General features: G+C 42.4%; 1 protein-coding gene across 1 annotated transcript in view; it reads right to left on the reverse strand.

Annotated features, from left to right (window-relative positions):
- Positions 1-24,748, reverse strand: part of EMILIN2 (elastin microfibril interfacer 2) — a 124,274-nt gene that overhangs the window by 10,487 nt on the left and 89,039 nt on the right. Inside the window, exons 4-5 of the mRNA XM_007935469.1 lie at positions 18,799-20,731; positions 1,885-1,899 (exon numbers count right to left, since the gene is read on the reverse strand). Coding sequence (XP_007933660.1) covers positions 1,885-1,899; positions 18,799-20,731 — 1,948 coding nt within the window. The remainder of the gene's footprint in view (positions 1-1,884; positions 1,900-18,798; positions 20,732-24,748) is intronic.

A 24,748-nucleotide genomic window follows, 5' to 3' on the forward strand; every position in this document is an offset into this window, starting at 1 on the left:
CCAGAGTCTCAGGGATTCCACTATTCTCTATCTGACCATTTTTTTTTTTTTTTTTAATGATTTTGAGTTTTATTCCACATATTTCTTTCACTCTATCCAGAACTTTCTAATGTGATCCCTTCCAGAGTGGTCACTAATGGTAGCCAGAAACCATCTAGTTCTGGTCTCAGGATCGTGGAAGCTAGATAATTCTTAAAAGAGCATAATCCTCAAGGGAGATTTTCTCACTCACTATGGCTTCACTATGTCTAGCGTCCATGAGAATTTGAAATTCTGTTCTGCATTTCCCCCTTTTTGATCACATTCTTATACGGAATGTTCAGTAAGGGTAGATGCATATCATCCAGTTCTTCTGGTCTCTTGGCAAAGGAGGCAGCTGTTCATGGAGGCAATTAGCCACACATTGCATGTCCTCCTCCTATTCATGACTCTCCTTCTTCCTCTGTTGTTCTAGGTGAACACAGACTAATTGTTATGACTTGGATGGCACTACACAAAGAACTAGGAGGTAGAACCGAGCACTAAACACATTATTAGGCCAATTTAACTGGATGTCCCACGAAACCATGACCCTAAACCTTCAAACCAAGGAACCCAATCCCATGAGCTGTTTGCTTCTACATAAGCAATTTCAGGAGGTACTTTTGTTGTTCTTGTTATTGTTGTAAATATGACTATTAGTCAACTTTTGCCAATTCAATTTTTTATAGTTGCACAACTTTTTGACAGCAATTACCATAATCAGCTATACAACCCTACACTGAATCAATGTGACTTTCCCATCACCATGATCCCTCCCTTTCTCCCTGGTAACCACTAATAAACTTTGGTCGCTACACACTTCCCCTTTCTTGTCTTTTTATATAAGTGAAGTCATACAATATTTGTTCATTTGTGACTGACTTATTTCACTCAGCATAATGTCTTCAAGGTCCATCTATTATTTTCTTCATTCTTCTTTCCTCCAATAGAGACAGACCAATAGTTGCATCTTAGAGGCTGCTCACTAGATTTTCTAGTCACTACTTACCACAGTAGGGTGAAGAACAGTGTCTTTGTGAACTACGTTATGCCCACTGACTTAACTGTTCCCCGAGACTGAGGCCCTTAGCCTCCAAGCCCAGTGACTCATTCTATAATATATTTGTTTACGGCTAAGAAGTTTTCATAACTTTGCCCTCCATTTGCTCTACTATATACATGGATATATTTACAGCACATATAAATGTGTACATAGAAATATCTTTTGCTAAACCTATATATAGTCATAAGTGTAGTCCCTATTTCTAGTTTTTTAAGGAACTTCCACACTGTTTTCTACAGTAGTTGTATCATTCTATTCCCACCAGCAATATAAAGGTTCCAATTTCCCCACATTTGTGATTTTCTATTTTTTCATCTTAGCCACCTAGTGAGAATGTAATGACATCTCACTGTGGCTTTGCTTTGCATCCTTCTGATGGCTAATGATGCGGAACATCTTGTCATGAGTTTGGTGGCCATTTGGTCAGCCTTTCTTAACCAGTATTCCACAAGAGAATTAAACCCTATAGAAAATGACTGGAGAGATCACTGTCTCAAATTTCCCAAAGATGGTACTTAGCTAATGGATTTCTAGATGCATATTTAAAAAACAAAAACAAACAAACAAAAAACACTGCCATCAAGTCAATTCTGACTCATAGTGACCCCCACTGGGTTTCCAAGGTGGTAAATCTTTATGGAAGTAGAGTGGCTGGGGGATTTGAATTGCCAACCCTCTGGTTACCAGTCAAATATCTTAGGCACTACCCCACCAAAGCTCCTTTAGATGCATATAAAAGATGCTAATTCATTCCATACAATGGTTGTCTTAAGGCATTAGGCCTTAATTCTTTTAAAAACTCTGGTTGAGATGGCCTGAGTCTAGATAGAGAAACTAAGCAAGAGGGATTTCAATCAGGGGGATAGAAGTCACAGTGAAGGGCAGGAGTGAGACACACACCAGTTGGAAAACAGTAAGTCAAAGTTTGCAAACTGAATTAAAAGGCTCACAGCCCCCTCCCCCTGTGCAGCTCCCAGGACACTTGTTTATACCTTAGGGGGAGATAGGAATCTTCAGATTGACTCTACAGTAAAGTCACAGTTATGAAACTCTACTGTGTACCTCATCATTAAATGTAAACAAAGTGTTTAGGATCACCTGACATGTAAGGAAAACCTCCTACATGAATGACAGAGACCAAACTAACTAAGGAAAAAGAGTTCAAAAGAAACAGACACAGTGCAAGGAAATAAACATGTAATAGCCTCAGAGAAAAAGACACTGCTTCCAAGAGGTAGGAATAGATTGCTATGAAAAAGGGAAAATTAGAGAATAAGGATGAATTTTTGCTAATTAAAAATATGTTTACCAAAATAAGAAAATTAAATGAAAAGATTTAAAAACAAAAACAAAACCCAAGCCAACTGCTATGGAGTCAATTCTGACTCATAGCAACCCTGTAGGACAGAGTAGAACTGCCTCATGGAGTTTCTAAGACTAAATCTTTACAGAAGCAGACTGCCTCATCTTCCTCCCTTAAGAATGGCTGGTAAAGTCAATCCACCAACTTTTCAGTTAGCAGCTGAGTGTTTAAATCTCCTCTGTCTGATATTCAGAGTCCCCCACCACCTGGCACAATCTACTTTGGCAGCCTTCAGTGTACTCACAGGTCCCCAGCTCTGATCTGAGCTTTCTTTGCCTTGCTTTTGCTGTTTGCACATCTAAAATGTCCTCTTGAGAGATGTGACACTGTCCTTGAATCCCCAGCTCAAATATCACTTCCTCCATGAAGCCACCTGGGATCTGCCTAGAAGGGCTTGGGCAACCCTATCTCTGGACATGGAAGCTCTTTTGGCCCCTGTAGGCATTTCCTATGTTTTATATCTTTCCTCTCGTGTTGGATTATGGTACTGGAGGACAGAATTTAAATTATCTTTTATCCCCAGAGCTTAGTACAAGGTCTAGCACATGATGACATGGATTAGTGTGTTTGCTGAATGAAAGAGGCTAAAAGAATGACAGTTACTATGAATCATACCTTAAATCCTGCAGGCCTGGAATTAGACATCCTCATTCTGCCCAAAATGACTGTTCTAAGGTCCTGTTAGGGAGATTCTGGTACAGACAGGGCAGTGAAGGCTCTCCCTTTTATATGTACTAAATCCTTCAGTGCCCAGGCTTGTCACACCAAGCTGAAGGCAGAGAAGAAGAACGTACACATATATGCACTTACTCCCTCACTGCCATCAAGCCCATTCTGACTCATAGAAATCCCCATTGGGTTTCCAAGGCTGCAAATCTTTACAGAAGCAGACTGCTTCATCTTTCTTCCACGGAGCAGCTGGTGGATTTGAACCACCAACCTTTTGATTAACAGCCCAATGCCTTAACCATTACACCACCAGGGCTCCTTGAACAAATAGTCCAGTAGGGCCAAATATTCTCAACTAACTTCTGTGAGGAGTCTGAGTGCTGCGAAAACTCAATACCCCCAGCAAGCAGTTACATCATATCCAAGACAATAGGAAAAAGCTGTGTCTGATTCGGATGGCTGCCACCTCCCTGCCTGGCCTCTTCCCAGCCCATGCTCATTCAACCATAGCATCTGTGATGTTTCACATGTTCACATTTATTACAAACTATAACCGAGGCTGTACAGCATCGTGCTCATTCTGGAATGATAACTCTCTGGCAGTCGACTGCTTTCTGAACTGAACATATGTTTCTAATTCAGAGTGACCATATGAGATGAATTCTTCATACAAGCCAAATGTTGCTCCCTGGTATGTTTTAATGCCTGAGGAATGGCATGAAAGAGTGGATCAGCAACATGTCTGCTTGCTCTTGGTCCTGGGAACTGCCACACAGCCTTATGTCCTGACTGCCTACCTGGTCAGTGCCACTGAGAGGGTCAGGCAGGTCCCTTCTTGATACCCAAATAATATGAAGGGCTACCCCCTTTCCTTTTAAAGTTATTGCTGAAATATTAAAATCTAAGAAAATCCCAATAATTCACAAGTTCCATGTGCTAAAAATTGCATATTTTTGCATTAATTATCACCCTGACTCCATTTACATAGGTCTGGCTTCCTTTGGTCTCCTCTCACAGCTAGCCAGGAAACCTTGCTTTCACTAGGTACCCTTAGCTACTGCGGTTGTGGGAAGGGGCAGTTAGCATATACCTAGGGGCAGTGACAGGCCATTGGTAGAATTCTCACGTTCCATGCAAGAGACTTGGGTTCCATTCCTGCCTGTGCACCTCAAGGTCAGTCACCACCCACCTGTCACTGGAGGCTTGCATGCTGCTATGATGTTGAACAGGTTCAGCACAGCCTCCACACTAAGACAGACTAGGAAGAAAAGGCCTGGTGACCTACTACTTCTGAAAATCAACTAGTAGAAACCCTATAGATTACAAAAGTTATGTACTGCAGCCAATCACAGGATGGAGCAGGACCCGGCACCATTTTGTTCTATTCCTCACGGAGGGGCCAGGAGGCTGGCCCCTAGCAACAGTAATATCAGCATGGACCTGGCCACTAGGTGGTGTTTTGTCATGGAAGAAGAGGCTGTAGGGCCCAGGCCCAGGCCTTAGACGTTAGGGCCAGTGTTTGAGGCCTGCCTGTGGGAGACCAAAGAAACTTCCTGAGGGGACCAGGTTTGCTGGTCTGATAGAGCCTGGTGGAACCACTGAGACTATGGCCCCTAGCTGTCCCTCTGGTCTGGAATTGAACCCATACCTGTGGCTTCCAGCCAAACAAAAGACAGGCATATGAGTTGAACATTTACCGAGGTAGATACACTCCTTGGAGAGAACAATCATGAGAGAAAGAAGGGCTGCTTATGCACAGGGTGACAGCTCAAGGGGCAGGAGAGTATGGAGGGATGGACACAGAGAAGAAGTAACTATAAGGAGGAAGTGGGAGGGGAGCTGTTGCATTGTGGTAAACTGTGGTCAATGTCATGAGACAAAGTGTATGTGAACTACTGTATGGAAAGTGAATTTGCTGTATAAATTTTCACCCAAATCACAATATAAATAAATAAATAAGAAACCTCCTGAATTATCAACCACTTAAACAGACTCCATTCCTGCAGTGTCCTCCTGCTGGCCAGACAGACAAGGTGGCGCCCTGCTAACTTTAAAACACTTTACAAATGCAAAGTGCAATTTATGAGATGTAGATTAAGGTAAAATCTAATCTGCCAGATATCTAAAGGGTGCACCTGCAGACCAAACACCAAAACTGTAAAAGTATTTTAAAGATGTTGGTTGGTCCAGGCTACAGACTAACAAGAAAATCCATCCAAAGGCTAGCATGTGAAGGCCTAAGCTGACGGATGTAAGGAGTTTCTCACAAGGGATTGCCACGATGAGGACAGATTGGAGTTTCAGGGAAATGGCCCCAGCATCACTGACCTAGAAGTGAGAAATGCCTGAATCATCAGGAAATTCGAGGAGACTGGGGTTCTGGTGCTGACGTGGCAGATGTCATGGGTTAAAAATGGCTTCTCTGGAGGATACCATTGCTGATCTTCCATGCAAGCAGATGAAGGGGCTTTCTGATAAGCAAGCAGGACGGGAGGGTTGGTGGCCTCCGGGGCTGACAGGTAGGCTTTCAAAAGGATGCTCAGGGCTGAGGAGAAAATTGACAGGAAATGTGTTCTCTTGACAACATAGGAAGGGAAAGCACGTGTGCATCGGAACAGCTCTGCTCCAAGCAAACGACCATCTAGAATGCTATTTCTGGCTTGAGTTGGGATAAAGAGAAAATGCTCAGGTTTCAAAAAGGAGCATCATGTGGGCTGATTATGTCAGGGACCACACTCACTCTTCCTGGGACAGCAGAGACTGCATCAGCTGAGCCAAGAACAGTCCAGACGTGACCACAGTAAAACCCCATGGAATAGGGCTAAACAGGGAACACTGGTCTAAATTTCTGGAATGTACAAACTAGAGAACATATCTAAATCTAAATACAACTTCATTGTGTGAGTTACAATTTTTGGCAATGCTTTGAAACTGGAAAGCAATTTTACTATCCATGACCCCAGAGATCAGGGCCTGGGGCTTGAGCCTGCTTGCCTGCCTGAGCATCAGGGTCACTTGGGAATTGTGGGGTTTTTTTGTTATTGTTGAAATTCACAAGCTAATTCTAAAATGCGAATGAGTATCTACGCTATCTGATTTTAAGAATTACTATAAAGTATGGTAATCAAGACAGAGGAGGACAATTACGGTTCAGTGATAGAATCCTCGACTTTCATGCATAAGATCCAGACTTGATTCCCAGCCAATGCACCTCATAAGCAAACATCACCCACCTGTTAGTGGAGGTTTGCATGTTGTTATGATGCTGAACAGGTTTTAGCAGAGCTTACAAACTAAGACTAGCAAGAAAGGCCTGGCGACCTACTTCTAAAAATTATTGCCGTTGCCATCAGAGTAGGTGATTTTACTCTCTCTCTTCTCTCTCCCTCTCCCACTCATGCCTCTGCTCTTTTTCTGGGCACAGCCCACCCTGGGTGGCTGTTATCCTATTGCCTCCAAGATGGCACGGTCCACATTGCCTTGTGTCCACTCAAATGGTCGTCTTAGTTTTGGGAAGAGAGCTGTAGAGTTATTATTTTTAATTACAAATTCCTGGGCCTTACCTCAGCTCTATCACTCCTGAGTGAGCCCAGGAGTTTTTATGTTTTAAAGCTCCCAGAGTAGTCTTTGCAAGCAGCATGAAAAAGGCTGAGTTCTCAGAACAAAGCAGTTCCAAATTCAAGGTTAAGAGAGAAAAAAGCAGTTGCTACCAACATTAACCGAAGAGCACTGTAAAAACCAGATGCCTATAGGGTAAAAGGATGTGAATTTTCAGTTCGGAATTGTCTGAACTTAGGCAGTTTATTTAGCCTTTATATATTCATAAAAATCTCAGTCCACTGTGTTGTCATAGACATAAACTGACTCCAAATTCAGCCAATTTCAAGTTGAGGGCCAAAGCCATAATAATATTGGCACCAAGCCACCCTTCCCCTTCCCAGGCTGTATAATTACAGTTATCTGAGTAGTCCATGACTCTTCCTTCTTACAGAACAGCATAAACTAAGCAACTTGATGAAAATAAATCTTGAACATTCCTAAATGAAATTTTGCTGTTAGTGTAATTAAAATATGATGAAAAGTTACCCTGAGACATGAGTAGAAAATGGTGGGAGAGTTGAGTAAGGAACAATGCTGCTGTCACTAGTCTCTGTTGAAACAATATTGTGACATCTCAGCAATCTTGTCCCTTCTTGGAACTGTGACATCAGAAAAGAAAGCTTCCCTGGAAACCTCCTTCTGCCTACCATTCTCCACTGGCTGGAGCCCCAGTTTGCTCAATGCCAGCCCTTCCCACTCTGTCAGGCTGAAGCACATTGGAAACATTTATGTCTAGTGAGGCCCACCATCCACAGCAGATAACCTTTTGCCACCCATGATCCCAGGAGAAGGGACTGCTAGGGGCTACAATTGGCCTAGGAGCAGTAGATGAAACTTGTATGGTACCAGGATAGGCTTGGGTCCCAGGCAGAGATTCTACTGGGGGAGCAGACATGGAACTGCTGAGACTTGCCCCCTCACGGAGCCAGTCAACAGGATGGACCACTTCCATGGCCAACCCTGTAACAGGTGAACCAGGATGCTGTGGAAAACATGCCTGGCAAAAGGAAAGGAAGAGGGTGCTTGGCAATAAGGCTTTGAAGAACCAATGTACCCTGCCATCTTGTGAACACAGGACTGAGTACTTCCAAGAGCAGAGGGCTTCCCCAAAGCCACACTGGCCAAACAAAGAGACTTAGGAACCTCCTTCTCATTTAGAACCAGAGTTGCTCATGAATGAGGAGCTTCTGATCACGAACATATTTGAACACAAAGTAGTGAATGCAAGAGAAGGAAGACTTCTGGGCTTTTTACACTTGCTGCCAGACCTCATGTGCAGCCACCACCATCTGTCAGTGGGGCTGCATGTTGCTATGATTCTGAGTAGGTTTCAGCCAAGCTTACAGACTAAGACAAGCAAGAAAGATCTGGCAATCTTCTTCTGAAAATTGGCCAATGTAAACCTGATGAATCACAATGGTCCAATCCACAGCCAATCATGGAGATGGTGCAGGATTGGTCTAATAATAACAATCAAAGCCTTATATTTCTAAATTAAAAAGAAGAAATAGACAGGAAAAAAGAAAAGACACCCTTTGGTGACACAATTGTTAAGTTCTTGGCTGCTAACTGAAAGGTCAGTGGTTCAAACCCACGAGTCACTCCACGAGAAAATGATTTACAGTCTTGTAAACCTTATGGGGCAGTTCTACTCTGTCTTATAGAGTTGCTATGGGTCAGAATTGATCCAATAGCAACATTTTTTTTGTTGTTGTTGTTTTTTTGTTTTGGCTACAGACAACATTCCTCAGAATAGACTAGGAGCCCAATATGCAGAGCTCACTGTCCTCCCGGTGTCTGCTGTCTTAATAGACACTCTGCCTCACTTCTGTCTTTACTGAGTGATGACCAAGTGTCAAGCACGATTTAATACTCCATTAATTATTAGTATTAATCTTCATATCAACTTTTAAATTTTATCATGGTGCAAACGGTTAAGTGCTCAACCACTAGCCAGAAGGCCTGGTGATTTGCTTCTGAAAGGGCATGGCCTTAAAAACCCTATGAAGCAGCTCTGCTCTGCACACGTGGAGTTTATCATGAGTCAGAATTGATTTGATGGCAACTAACAACAACAAATATATATCTATGACATAAAATTTGCCACTTGAACCATTTTCAAGTGCATAACTCAGTGGCACTACTTACATTCACCATGGTGTGCAACCATTACCTTTATCTCTTTCCAAAACTTTTCATCATTCCAAACAGAAATTCTGCACCCATTAAGTAGTAATTCCTTATTCCCCTTCCCCCAGGCTCTGGTAACCACTAATCTGCTTTCTGTCTCTATGTATCTTCCTGTTGTAGATATTTCACATAAGTGGATCATACAATGTTTGTCCTTTTGTGCCTAGCTTATTTCATTCAGCATAATGTTTTCAATGGGTTTCCGAGGCAGTATCACTACGGAAGTAGGATTGCCCAACCTTCCTTCCGAGGAGTAGCTGGTGGGTTTGAACCGTCAGGCTTCTGGTTAGCAGTCAAGTGCTTTAGCCATTTTAATAAGTGAGGAAAGTGAACATACGGTAGAGAAATAACTTGTGCAAAGTCACATAGCAAGTGTGGAGGAGATAGGATAACAAACCTAGAAAATAATAATCACTTCCCTACTCAAAATTTTCTGATAGTTTCTCATCATACTTAAAATCCAAATCCTTTATTATAACCTATAAGATGATCTGATTCTTACTCTCTCTCTTTGACCTTATTACCTATGGCTCTCCCCCTTGCTCATATACTTGGCCAAATTGTCATTCTTGGCTTTTTCGAACATGGCCAACTCATTCCTGCCTCTCAGCCTCTGAATATGCTGTTTCCTCCCCCTGGAATACAGTTCCCAGATCACTGCAGGGCTCACGTCATCACTTCATTTATGTTTCTGTTCAAATGTTATCTCAACTGGGCAACTTTCCCTGAGTAATCATCTCAAATATACTCCCCCCATCCCACCCCCAAATCTCTATTGTCTTACTCTGTTTCTTCTTTCCTCTTGGCATTGATTGCTAAATGAAATCAGATCTTTAGTTGCTTGGTTGTGTATTGTCTGTCTGTGTAGCTGAAACTCCAGCACGTAGAAACATGACTCAGTAAATAGTTGTTGAATGAATGAACCCATGAGTGAATGGGTGGTATATACAGGGATCAGGAAGAGAGGCATCACACCCACTTTGCTGTGTCAAAGGTGAGAAACTGATGAGATAATAATCTCTTCAGCTCCTAGAAGCCGGGCAGCCCTCCGAGTCCTAGATGAAAGCCACAGGCTTCTTGTCCAAGACTATAACTAAACATTTGTATATAATTTGAAGAATCCCTTTTAAACACCCGGGAAGAATGCCTGCACTAATGGGAAGAATACAAAAGAGACTTGGAAAATCCCAGAGTGGGAGAAACATATGAAACAAAACTCAAAATCATTAAAAAAAAAAAAAAAAAAAGACCAGGCTAACTGGTGTGATAGAGACTGGTGAAACCCTCAGACTAGGGCCCTTAGTCATGCTTTGGCCTGGAATTAAACTAACTCTCATGGTTTCCAGCCAAACAATAGACAGGTACGTAAGGTGAACATTTACAGCAGGTAGGTACATTCCTTAGAACAATCAACCACGGGAGATCAGAAGGACAGTATTTGCACAGGCAGACAACTCAGAGGGCAGGAATGTATAGGAAGAAAGACACAGGGAAAAGGTAACCACAGGGAGGAGGTGGGAAGAGCTGTTACGTTGTGGGGATTGCAATCAATGTCATGAAAAAAATGTTTATGAACTGCTGTGTGGAAAATGAATTTGCTCTGTAAACTTTCATCCAAATCACAATTGAAAAAAAAAAAAAAAAAAACTTGAAAAACCCCAAATGTTCATCCAATAAATGAATGAATACAAAAATTGTAGTCTATTCATACAATAGGAACCTTGAAAATATTGTGCTGAGTAAAATAAGCAAGACACAAAAGGCCAAATATTTAGGATTCCACTTTTATGAAAATATCTAAAATAGACAAATCCATAGAAACATAATGTGGTTTGGAGGTTGCCAGGGGCTGAATGGAAGGAGAAACAGAAACTGTTGAATGGATTACCAGTTGCCATGTAGTCGATTCCGACTAATGGGGACCCCATGGATGTCAGAGTAGAACTGTGCTCCATAGGGTTTTCAATGGCTGATTTTTTGGGAAGTAGATCACCAGACCTTTCTTCCAAGGCACCTCTAAGTGGACTCAATCTTCTAATCTTTCAGTTAATAACGAGCACATTGACTCTTTATACCACCCAGAGACTTCGCTTAATGGGTCCGGGGTTTTAGAGTGATGGAAATGTTTGGGAACTGGGCAGAGGTAGTATTTGCACAACATTGTGAGTGTACTAAATCCTACTCTAAAATGGTTCATTTTATGTTATGCGAACTTTATCTCAATAAATTTTAAAAAGAGAGAGACTTGGATCTATTAAGCAACACCTAAAGCCCCTTGTGCACCCATACTGGCTGCCTCCTACATAATTCAGGCTCCTTAGGGAGGCATCAGGGGAAAAGAACAGGGCCTACAAACAGTGAAATGAACTGAGGAACAATACTAGAGTTGGAGTCCCTGGTCCAGGAATCAGGTTCCTGTCTCCCTGCTTGTGTTATACCTTCTCACCTCTGGCCCTGTGCTCACTGTGGGTACATTTCCTACAAAGATGATGATCATCAATATTCTCTCCCTCTGTACACACAGGCCACATCATCCCTCAACCGGTGACTTGCTTTGACCAATAGAATGTGGCAGAAGTGGTGCCTGACCGTTCTGGGCCTAGCCTTGCAGAGGCTGTGGGCTTTACATTAACTTATCCCAAAGAATGTAGTCTTTGTCTTTGGTTCCTGAGAGATAATCTTTAAAACTTTGAAATTATCCCAGTGATTGAAATGTCTCTGATGAAGCCTCCAGACTACACCCAGAGGGTTTATGCTAATGAGGTGACTCAGACCAGAAAGTCCTATCTCAGGAAGGAGAAGGGCATGATTCAATAAATCTTGGCTACTCAATTGTTGTTAGGTGCCATGGAGTCGACTCTGACTTATAGCAACCCTATGTACAACAGACGGTTCAAAACCCACCAGCCACTCCTCGGAAGGAAGATGGGGCAATCTACTTCCGTAGTGATACTGCCTTGGAAACCCAAGGAGGGGTCGCTATGAGTCGGGTCTGACTCAACGGCACATAACAACAACAACAACAATATGTACAACAGAACAAAACACTGCCCAGGCCTGTGCCAGCCTCACAATCCTTGCTATACTTGAGCCCAATAACACAGCTACTGTGTCAATGCATCTTGTTGAGGGCCTTCCCCTTTTTGCTGACCCTCTGCTTTACCAAGTAAATCTTTCTTTCTTCAGGGAATAGTCCCTTCTGACATGACCAAAGTAGGTGGGAAGAAGTCCGGCAATTTTGCTTCCAAGGAGCATTCCGGCAGCACTTCTTCTAGGACAGATTTGTTTGTTCTTCTGGCAGTTGATGTTGCTTATTGGTCTAAACAAAAAATAAAAAAAAAAAACTAAACTCACTACCTTTGAGTTGGTTCCGACTCATAGAGACCCTTCCTTGGGTTTCCAAGGTGGTGTCTCTACAGAAGTAGATTGCCTAGTCTTCCTTCCGAGGAGTGGCTGGTGGGTTTGGACCACCAGCCTTCTGGTTAGCAGTCAAATGCCTCAGGCACTATGCCAGTTGTGAGAATTTGCATTTTCTTTATGTTGAGGTGTAATCCATACTGAAGACTGGAGTCTTTGATCTTCATCAGTAAGTGCTTCAAATCATCTTCACTTTCAGCAAGCAAGGTTGTGTCATCTGCATATTGCAGGTTGTTAATGAATCTGCCTTCAATTCTGATGCTTTGTTCTTCTTCATATAGTCCAGCTTCTCAGTACACAGATTGAATAACTATGGTGAAAGGATGAAGCCCTGTCATATATCCTTCCTTTCTTTAAACCATGCAATGTCTCCATGTTCTGCTCAAATGACAGCCTCCTGGTTCAGGTACAGATTCCTCATGAGCACAATTAAGTGTTCTAGAATTCCCATTCTTCTCAATGTTATCCATAATTTGTTATGATCCACACAGTCAAGTGCCTTCACATAGTCAATAAAACATACGTAAATTCTTTCTGGTATTCTTTGTTTTCAGACAAGATCCATTTGACATCAGCAATGATATACCTCATTCCACATCCTCTTCTGAATCCAGCTTGAATTTCCGGAAGTTCCCTGTCAATATATTGCTGGAACCATCTTTGAATTATCTTCAGCAAAATTTTACTTGCATATAATATTAATGATATCGTTTGATAATTTCCACATTCTGTTGGATCACCTTTCTTTGGAATGGGCACTATTATGCATCTCTTCCAGTGAGTTGGCCAGGTAGCTGTCTTCCAAATGTCCTGACATAAATGAGTAAGTGCCTTCAGCATGGTATCCATTTGTTGGAACATCTCAATGGGTATTCTGTCAATTCTTGGAGTCTTGTATTTCACCAATTCCTTCAGCACAGCTTCAACTTCTTCCTCCAGTACTATTGGTTCTTAATCATATGCTACCTCCTGAAATAATTAACATTGACCTTTCTTTTTGTACAGTGACTCTGTGTATTCCTTCCTTCTTCTTTTGATGCTTCCTGCATCATATATTTTGCCCGTAGAATCCTCCAATATTGCAACTCAAGGCTAGAATTTTTTCTTCACTTCTTTCAGCTTAGGGAATGCTGAATGTGTTCTTCCCTTTTGGTTTTCTTACTCAAGGTCTTTGCACATTTCATTATAATAATTGACTTTGTCTTTTCAAGCTGTGCTTTTGAAATCATCTGTTTTGCTCTTTTATTTCATCATTTCCTCCATATATTTTAGCTGTTCTCTGTTCAAAAGCAAGTTTCAGAGTCTCTTCTGATATCTGTCTTTTCTTCCTTTCCTGTCTTTTTAATGACCTTTGCTTTCTTCCTGTATGATGATCTTGTTGTCATCCCACAATGCATTTGGTCTTCAGTCATTGGTGTTAAATGCATCAAATCTATTCTTCAGATGGTCTCAAAATTCAGGTGGGATATACTCAAGGTCATATTTTGGCTCTTTGGGACTTGTTTCAACTTTCTTCAACTTGAACTTGAACATGAGCAATTGATGGTTTGTTCCATAGTCAGCCCCTGGTCTAGTTTTGACTGATGATATTGACCTTCTCCATTGTCTATTTCCACAGATGTAGTTGATCTGATTCCTGCATATTCCATCTGGTGAAGTACATGTGTACAGTCACCATTTTTGTTGTTGAAACATAGCTAAGTCCTAAAAAAGGCTTTTGACATGGAAGCTCCAAGGGCCTCCTGGTGGGTGAAAGACATAGATGCACATGGGAAAGTAGTGCATTCTTTTTGAGACATGGAAGCTCTACATTGTGAATTTTCTGCATCTCTTCATTATGTTCTTTTTGCTATAGTAAAACTGCAATTGTTAGGTATAATACTTTCTGTGAATCATTCTAGTGAACCGCAGGGAGTAGTGGGAGCCAGTAGGTCAGAAGTGACAGGGCATAGGGACCCCTGAGCTTATGGCTGGTATCCTGAGAGGGCAGAGGAGGAAACCCATGAATTTGTAGCCAATACATCAAAAGTGCAGAGGGCCTTGGAGACCCCCAAACTTATAGCTGGAATTCTGACAGGATAGAGTAAAACCCTTGAATTTGTGACCTGCAGGTCAGAAGTGAAGCTATTGTGGGGACCTCCAAGCTTGTGGCTGGCATCTGAGTCTTGGGCAGGCTAGGCAGTCAGGAGGACTGTGTCCCCAAGCTTGAAATCTGACCTACCTCTGGTGGAAGAAGTACTGCATATGCAGTTGAATTGAAATTGAGTTTCTTCAATTTAGTTGGTGTCAGAGAAGTGGCATAATTTCCTAGATGGCACAAATAGTTGAACACTCGCCTACTTGCCAAAAAGTCAATAATTCAAGCCCACCCAGTAGTAACTCAGAAGACAGGCCTGCAATGTCATAGCCTTGAAAACCCTATAGAGCAGTTCTACTTTGCACATATGGAGTTGCCATGAGTCTGAGTCAACTTGATGGCAACTAATAACAGCAACAACATAAAGCCCCTCAGCCTTGGGCTTCAGCTCTGCCTCCAGCTCCCGGCCCACTGAAGCTAGAGGCTTTTCTTCATTCAGACAATTGCTGGCAGCAGAGGCTGCCAAGTCCAAGGTTGACAAGTAACAAGGCACAGTCCCAATGTTACCAAACCACATGGCAGGCCATTAATTCAAGTCCGTTGTAAGTCCCAAGGTTGGCAGAGCATGGCAGGCTGCTGAACAATGACACAGCCACATGAGGATTCAAGGTGCCATAAGCTAGAGACCATTCCCAAAGCTGCTTCTTATATACAGGAAGCAGACCACATACCCAAAGCAGCTACTCAGCTGCTTGTGGTAGATCCCATCATGGAGTTGACTACCAGTCTCATCATGGGAAATAACTACCACCAGCTGCCCAGCCACTCAACCAGGCCCAGCCAAATTGACACAAACATAACCACCACAAGCACCAAGACACCAGACCTGTGACTAAAGTCTCTCTGGACCTCCAGCCCAGCCCAGCCCAGTAGCCAGCTGAATGTAGCCAAGTGGTTGATTTAAGCCAATGCCAGAAAAAGCAGAGGAACTGCAACCATGCCCTGCCCAAATTCCTGACACACAGAAAAATGAAAAATAATAAATCTTTGTTGTTTTAAGCCACCCAGATTTGGGGAAGGTTGTTACATAACAATAAATAACTGATCCATTCACACTAACTCCTCACCAGGAACGCCCTCCACTCCTGCTTTTCCAAATCCTACCCATCCCCTTATTCTCAACTCTAATCATATCTCCTTCCAGAAGTTTCCTCTTATCACCTCTCGTCACAACTTACGCCCCAGCTACCTGCCAGCTCAACACTCAACACTGATGAGTAAATTCCAGCTCAGTCTTTAAGACTCTATTCAGTGGTTCCTCCTGTAAGAAGCTCCCTTGCTTTTCACAGAAGCTCTGGGTCTTTTGCATGCCCCACACACGTATGCAGACCTTTTCTGGTGGTCAGTTCTCTGTTTGCTGTTTGTCCCCACCAGACTGTCATTCTGTCCACACATCCCATACACATAGCCTACTACCTCCCACACAGCAGGTGTTCAAAGAGATTTTGTGAAATAAAATCATTGGGCTTTTACATAATATCTCAACCATTCTCTCTGTTGTTGTTGTTATGTGCCGTCGAGTCGGACCTGACTCATAGCGACCCCTCCTTGGGTTTCCGAGGCAGTATCACTACGGAAGTAGATTGCCCCATCTTCCTTCTGAGGAGTGGCTGGTGGGTTTGAACCTCCAGCCTTCTGGTTAGCAGTCAAGTGCCTTAGCCACTATGCTACCAGAGCTCCCATTCTCTCTATAGAAGTGTGTATCTCTTTACTGCTGTGATTGAAAGTGCTCTGAGGGTAAGGATCATGCCTCACAGAGCCTCTCACATACTAGATGCTTGATAAATGTTCTGTTGACCAATGTGTGAACTTAACTCAAGACTCATATCTGGGTCTCTGACACTTAAGCTCCAGATCTCCTATCCCCAGCTGTTATGCAACCATGGATGATACTCTGCTTTTTTATTTTTGGTTCTTTTCAATCAAAGTCCATGCCTTTTACATTCACAACAATGAGTTCATTCCAAAAGGATAATCTTTTGAAAGCCACATTCTCATTGTAGGTATTCATCTCCAACTCCTGCTGCAACAGAGAAGCATGAAGGAGTTAACACAGTTTCTCACTCTAAGAGTTGCAAGTAAACTGGAAATAGCTGGTTCAATCTGTTGGTGTAAAGCACAATCCAGACAGCATTGCCCCCACAGAGGATAATCATTCTATGTCTTGTGACCTTTACTCAACATTCCAGAGATAGAGGAGCTGAGTGGGCCTGGGAAGGACAGGGGCAGGGTTATAAATAGTGTGGTGTGGTGGGAGACTCTGGTTCCTACTTGGCCTAGGTGACTCCTCTGCAAAATCAGTTCTGTGCTCCGGGAATATCCAGAGCATTTCCCACCGGACTGCCTGGACCCTCCCATCCGCCCTGAGAGGCTGGCACCTGACCCAGGCCCTCCCCAATCAGGCCAGGACATGCCTGTCTTTTGTACTCTAACCTTCAGGTTTTATGTCTCAGCAGGGACCTGCTTGTAAAATCCTACAGGCTCATGTGTGGCCACGGAATCTCAGCTCAACCTGTGTCACCAGAGCTGAACAAAGTGGAAGAGGTGATAAAGATGAGAAGAGGGTAGATGACAGGAAAACAAGGAGAGGGAAGGTCATAAATAGCTTCCTTTAGGGCAAATAGCCTGCCCTGGACAAGTCCTATGGACCAAAGAAATCTGTGTCCAACTCTGGGAGGCACCAAGAAGATGGTGCTGGAGTGAAAGACAACAGTTCTTGGGTGAAAGTGACCTGGGTCCCAATCACTGCTCCACCTCTCTGCAAGCTGTGTGACCATAGACATACTTCCTCTCTGGAACACAGGTGTGCCCTCCCAGGCTGGATGAGAAGCTGTGTTAACTCTCTCATGTTTCTATGAGGCCAAATAAGATGCATCCCTGAAGTGGCTGCCTTTGGGTCAACTTGAACCTCCAGTTTTGGTTAGCAACCAAGCACATTAACCATTTGCATCATCCAAGAGCCAGGCACATAGAAAATGCTTAATAGATATAATCTCTCTTCTTGTTCCCCTTCACTCCCTGCCTGCAACTAGAAAAAGCTGTATCAGTTTTGAGGTTAAGTAAGAATCTAGGTACAACAAAAGCTCTGTCCTTCACAGATGCTGTGTTTAGCCCCCAAGTAACACATACATTAATGCAATTGAATATATTATTCAAAACTATTAAGGGTCTGTTCATTCACTCAGTTGTTCATTCAGAAACTATTTGTTCAGTATCTAATATATAGCAAGCATTGCTAGGAGCACTATTAGTAAGCTTCATGGAGGTAGGCACTGTGAGGCCTTCAAAAGTTATGCCCCTCAACTGCTTTTAACCATAGTCCTGTCTGTGTCTTGGGGTCCCTGGGTGATGAAAACAGTAAGACACTCAGTTGCTAACTGGAAGGTTGGAGGTTCAAGTTTACCCTTGGAAAAATGGCCTGGTAATCAACCTCCAAAAAATCAGCCAATCACCAAAAACCCTATGGAGCACAACTCTATTCTGACACACACGGGTTTGTCATAAGTAAGAAATGACTCAAGGGTGACTGTTTTCTGGTCTATATCTTTGGAGAGGAAAACAACAGCATTCCATCTGCAATTATCTGGGCCCTAAATCTCAGAGAATGGGAGATTCTCTTTGGAGATGATGGCAGAGAGTATAATAATACAAACAAAGTGATGCATATAGAGAAGTGAATGGATAAGCATACAAGAGACTTCCTCAGGAGAAGAGGGGACAACACTACCCAGTACACCAAATCATTATGTTAAAACTTTGACCCCAGCTCTAAGCTCACCACCATGATCATATAGATCAGTATTTTTCAATCTACCTGCAGTAAAGCACCATATTGCCTTTTTTACTTTCAATCTGTTGCTCATGGACACTTTTATAAAATACACAAATCATGTGCTTGAATGGTGCTGTGATGTCAAATTATTTTAAAACCAGTTAATGTTGAGTCAATTCCATCTCATGGAGACCCCATGTATGTCAGGGTAGAACTGTGTTCCACAGGGTTTTCCATTGTTGATCTTTTGGAAGCAGACCACAAGGACTTTCTTCTGAAGCACTTTGGGTGGCCCTGAACTGCAACCTTGGGTTAGCAGCTGAGCACATCAATCATTTGCACACCCAGAGACTCCCAGATTATTTTAAAGGTTTCTAAATGCTCACTCTCAGTGTCAATATCTATCTCACTGCTACCTAGCAACAATTTGTGAACTAGCATAATCCATGGATCACACCTTGAGTAGCACTGATGTAGTTTAGAGAATTCCACACACTGTCCAAAAACTAGCAGAATACTGTCAGATGCTACAGACAAATACCAGAAATGGAATTGTAAAGGTCAACTTACTTGCTGATGGTTGAAATTTGACCAGATCTTGCAGGTCAGTAGAGATCTGGAATACATGGCTGTAGAACTGCTGGACGGAATTCTTCAGGCCAGAAATGTCTCTGGAATGTGACCGGAGGGTCCCATTCATCTGCCTGACACAGCTCCACAGGCTATTCACATGCTTGTTGAGCCCTTCCTTGATCCTGTGAAGACTTCCTGAGATGGAGTCCAGTTTGCTGCAAGTTTTCTCCATCTGTGACACCCTGCCCTCAACCATGGAGATCTCCGTCTGGACACCTTGTGTGTTTTCTTTACAAGTGTTCAGGCCAGTAAGGACTTGGCTCTGCAGGCTTTGCAACTTCTCCTCCAGTTTGCTGCAGCAACGTGCCATGGGAGCCTGTGGAGATGGAAGAGTCTCACCTGCCAGCCTTTCCTGCTCATCCCCCTTAGTAAATCCATCTTCTTCAGTGTCTTTATCTTCTCTACAATTGCGCATCTCATTCTGAAGAAGAGTCACATCATTTTCTGTGTGATTTAGTCGAGAATAAAGAAAATTAAGATCCTGTTGAAGTTTTTGGATACTGCGTTCAGTTTCCTGAAACTTCCTGTGCATTGTGTCATTTAGAGATTTCAAAAGCCTTGAACTGTCACTCATTGTGTGGTCTTCCCCATTTGGCAAAGTACCTTCTATCCCATGAAGTTCTCTTTGGAAGTTCTGATGGCAAATATCCTCAACAACTTGAACTTTATCCTTCAGGTGGTTCAATTCAGTCATGACCTGTTCATTCCCTGCCCCTGACACACCTGGTAGGGCTGAGCCCGAGGGAGGGAATTCTGCATCAGTGCTATTGGCAATCTCCAGGAGAACGCCTTCCAGACGGTCTTCCAGAGACTGTATTTTCTGATCAAGAAGTTGCTTCAACTCATTTATAGCTCCACTAATGGTCCCCCGAAGCATTTCCTCAATGTAAAAGCAATGTTCTTCCGCATTCTTCTCTGTCACATTGATCCTTGCATCTAACTCATTCCATCTTGCATCAAAGTCCACCTCTGGTTCTGGAACTATAAGGCGGTCAAATTCATTGTCCAGTCGCCCATTCAGCATTCTTGTGGCTTCAGCAACTCTTTCAATTTTCTGATCTAACATTTTGATCTGTTGACCAAAGTCACCATTCTTTTCTTGGTCACAGCAGTTTGTCCGGAGTGAAGGATTCTGTAGCTGAGCTCGAAGGTCATTTATTTCTTTTCTCAGGTTCATTTCCTTCTCCCCTATGAGCTCCACCACACCCAGGTAGCTGCTCCCATAGTCGTCACACTGCTGCTGGAGACCAACTAGCTTGTACTCACATGAGTTCTTCAAATCAGCCAGCTTTCTGTCCATTCCTTCTATGAGTTCCTCTCTCAGGGCATCAATCTTACTATCCACATAGGCTTGGTAAAGTTCATTGGTTGTCATGGTTACTGTAGGGCCCTGGGCAGCCTCCTGGAGCTGTTTTAGCTGCCCTTCATAACCTTTCACTTTCCCATCCAGCTCTTCCAGCTTGTCACTTTTGGTCTTCAGAGCATCCTTGACTTCGGCCAATTCAGACTTGATGTCCTTCATGCCAGATTCCTTGTTGTTGATGCCAGGAAGCTGGACCAATTCTCTGTCTCCACCAACAGCACTGTCTGGTGCTGACTGGGGGTCCAGGTTGCTGGGCCATGATACCAGTATTTTACTGGCATCGTCCTGGAGGGCATGTTTGAGGTTTTCATTCACTCCAGCAAGAGAAGACTGGAGGTCAAGAACCGTCCTCGTGAGTCGGAGAACCTTCTCTTCAAGCACCTGGATTTTCTTTTCCTGAAGTTCTTGAGGTTTCTGTTTTGGATCTGTTGCCTGACTTGGTTCTGTTGCATGAGTTGGTGCCAAAGTCCTCTTAGGCCCCGGGATTTGATTTGGTTCATTATCTGTTATAAAGAAAGAAATGTATATGACTTAACATTCTCTACCTTCAGCCAGTTTCTACAAAGACAATCAGCAGGGTATTTATGGAGCACACTTAAACTTTCATTTATAGACCTGTCACCTAATTGCAGGCAATTATTATGTTAAGGTGGAAAGAGTGTGGGTTCTAGATTCGAACAGACCTCCACTTTCATTCTGGCTCTGTTATTTAATGTCTGGTCTTTCTGAACAAGTTAATTAATGTCTGTGAACTATAACTCCCTCATTTATAAAATGGAGGTACCATCTTCCCTCTTGTGCTGTTAAGAGAATATGTACATGGCACATAATAGATAAGCAATGATTCCTTTCACTCCGAAAAGACATATTCTTTATCTGGTTTATCATGTGAATTTATCACTTCCCACATTAGTGAAATGAAGCCACCCCCCAATGGATAAGTGCATACTGTAAAGCCACAAAATGCCAGTTTATGAGATCCACCCATTAACTGTTGAATGGTATGATATCATATAAGCAGCAAGTTATCCTCAAAATAAATCTTGAATGTTATCTTTAATTTTTATCAGCATCCTTATGCTGAAAATGTGACAGACATTGTTTGGCCTTATTATGCAGTTGGGAAAACTAAAATCAAAAGAGAGATAAAACAGCTGACTTTATTAGCATCTCCATGTATACTAAGTCAAAGAACACAATTGTTGAGTTTTTTGTAATCCTGCAGTTCAAACCCACCAGCCACTCCTCGGAAGGAAGGTTGGGCATTCCTACTTCCGTAGTGATACTGCCTCGGAAACCCAAGGAGGGGTCGCTATGAGTCAGGGCCGACTCGATGGCAAATAACAACAACAACAACAACAACTTTGAGAAATATACCCTTAAGAAAAAACTCAAAAGAAAGAAAAAAAGATTTATTATAAAAATGATTGTGATGAGTCATAAAATGAAAATAATTGATAGATATAGAAATCGATCAACAAAATGGAGATTACCAAAACCTGCAGCAATAGGAGACTAATAAGCAAACCGTGCCCTTGAACATAAAGGAATACAAGGAATATTGACTGGAAAGGGGTTAGCATTGACAACCCTGGAAACAATATGAAGATGTATCCTGTAAGATGGAAAAATCAAACACAAAATAGATCACAATTAAATAAAGTACATAAGTGTTCATTGAAAAACATTGGAAGTAAATTTAGAATGTTGTACACATTTGAGTTGAATGCTCATTGATATTTCCTCCTCTAAACTTTTGCATAAGATCATAACAACAGCTATTATATTAAATTCAATGTAGTGGTAAAACCAAGGCTGATATTCAATTGTCTAGTCTCCCAATCGTATTCTTTCTCCGGCAGAGAATTATAAAGAACACCCTTCTTCCATAGTGAAAAAATTACCTATCTGCAAGATGGTAGAAGAAGAAAACTAGTGTTAAATTGTATACAAATGAAATGTTATTCTAGGCAAAGGAAATAAAAACAAAGGGCAGAAGAATGAGGGACAATGAAGGACATAGGACATGCTTCTCTCAGATACCACTGGCTACTGTAAATTGCTACAAATTTTTCAAAGGAAAATTTGGCAATATGGATCAATATATTTAGAATCCTTTAGACCTTGGAATTACGCTTCTAGAAATTTTTTCTAGTAAATAATGAGAATGAGGACAAAAATTTAATACAAAAGATGTTTATTTGAATATTATTTATAATAGTGAAAAATTGTAGACAACCTAAGTGCCCAACATCAGGGGACTGTTTAAACTGCAACATATTCAAACAATCAAATTCTCTGAAGCCATTTAATATTGTAGAGTATTTAATAACATGAAAGCTGTTCATTACAGATGTTAAGTGAAAAACTAAGTTCTCAAAACAGTATGTTCTTTATAATGATAGTGGGTTGAAGATAAGCATTTCCTTTCACTCCCTCCTGAAATCCCACTAAAATGGCAAAAAAGAAAGGGGTAGGAGGAACCAACAACAACAGGTCACACATGAATTGGAAATTAGAATTGTTTTGGACTAACAGCAGCATTGGAAGCTAGGAAAAACTGAACAATGCTCAAAATTCTGAAGGAAAATTATTTCCACACTAGAATTCTGCAACTAGAATAGAAATATTTCCAGACCATAAAGTATTAAAAACAAACAAAAAAAGGTTTACCTCCCATGGCATCTTCTCCAGAAGCTAAGCTGCTGGAGGGGGTGTTCTACCAAAACAAGGGAATAAATCGAGAAAGAGCAAGTTGGGGGTGGGGAAGTGAGGTTGGGTGTTACAGGAGACAGAATCAAATATGAATGAGGCCAGTTAAAATCCCTGGATGACAGATGTGAACCAGGGAAGAACTGACCAGACCAGGTGGGGTGTGTGAGAAGGCTCTGGGAAAGATTTCTTCAAAAAGACGAATTTGATGTGTCTGAACATAAAGAAACCAATCTAAACTCACTGCCATTGAGTCGTTTCCAACTCACAGCAACCCCCTTTGGGTTTACAAGGCAGTAAATCTTCATGGAAGTAGATTGCCCCACCTTACCTCCATGAAGTGGCTGGTAGGTTTGAAGTGCCAACCTTCTGGTTAGCAGTCAAATGCCTTAGGCACTGCACCACCAGAGCTCCATAGGTCTGAACATAAGGACAGTAAATTCAGATAATTAGAGGAGAGTTTGAGTTGAAAACAGGATAAAAATATAGAAAACAGAACAAAGGAAAATATAATTATTAACTCTGTTGTTGTTGTTGTTATGTGCCGTCGAGTCGGCCCCGACTCATAGCGACCCCTCCTTGGGTTTCCGAGGCAGTATCACTACGGAAGTAGGATTGCCCAACCTTCCTTCCGAGGAGTGGCTGGTGGGTTTGAACCGCCAGCCGTCTGGTTAGCAGACAAGTGTCTTAGCCACTATGCTACCAGAGCTCCCAATTATTAACTCTAGAAGAATAAAAAATCTGTTGTAGGAAAAGAAAAGCATTCATAGCATACAAAATAGCTCAGCTGCAAATATCATCTGTGTACCAAAACCTAACCAAATACACTGCCATCAAGTCGGATCTGACTCATAGCAACCCCTCCTTGGGTTTCCAAGGCAGTATCACTATGGAAGTAGATTGCCCAACCGTCCTTCCGAGGAGTGGCTGATGGGTTTGAACCACCAGCCTTCTGGTTAGCAGTCTAATGCTCTAGGCACTATGCCACCACAGCTCCTTATCATCTACATAGTTTGTTTTGTTTTTTAATTCTCTAAATCTATGTATCTTCTCTTCATTTACCAGAGACTAGTCCAAGGTTGAGGAGCTCTGGTGGCACCATGGTTAGAGCATGGGGCTGCTGACCAAAAGGTTGGTGGTTTTTCACTGGAGAAAGATGAGGCAGGAAATCCTTTGGGGCAGTTCTAATCTCTCCTACAGGGTGACTATGAGTTGGATTGGACTTGATGGCAGGGGGCTGTCCAAGATTACACAACTAGGAAGGAGGCAGGCTGTATGCTATGTGTGAAACTGTCAAGCCCTCCTGGCAAGGTGGTCCTGGGTCTGAATCTCTGTACTTTGAACCTAGAATGTTAGAGCTGAAACAAACCATTTGGTGCCTCATTTTATAGATGGGGCAACCGACGTCCAGAAATGGCCTGGGTATTGTTCAAGTTCACCAAGTTAAGTAAAGGCCAGAGCAGATCTGGAAACCAAGTCCCTTGACAGGTTTGGAAGTAGACAGATAGCAGGAGTGGAAATTAAGAGAGAAGAACAAGGGAAGAACTCTCTTGGGATGGTATCAGACTGTGATAGTTATCAGTAGGGTCACCAGGGGTTAGAGCAGGACAGAGAAGAGTCCTTCGTGTCTATCTGAAGTGTAAGAGAAGGTGGAGGAAACAGGACCTCCCCAAAGGGTGGGTGGGTTTCTAAACTGGCATCCTTTGGGGCCCAGCCCAGCCAGCCATAGATTTTTGTGTGTGTGTGTGTGTGTGTGTGTGATTTGGGTGAAAACTTACAGAGCAAATACATTTTCCATACAGCAGTTC

The sequence above is a fragment of the Orycteropus afer genome, unplaced genomic scaffold (genome assembly GCF_000298275.1).
Source record: "Orycteropus afer afer isolate SDZICR_OR568_19922 unplaced genomic scaffold, OryAfe1.0 scaffold00028, whole genome shotgun sequence".
NCBI classification, from domain to species: Eukaryota; Metazoa; Chordata; class Mammalia; order Tubulidentata; family Orycteropodidae; genus Orycteropus; species Orycteropus afer.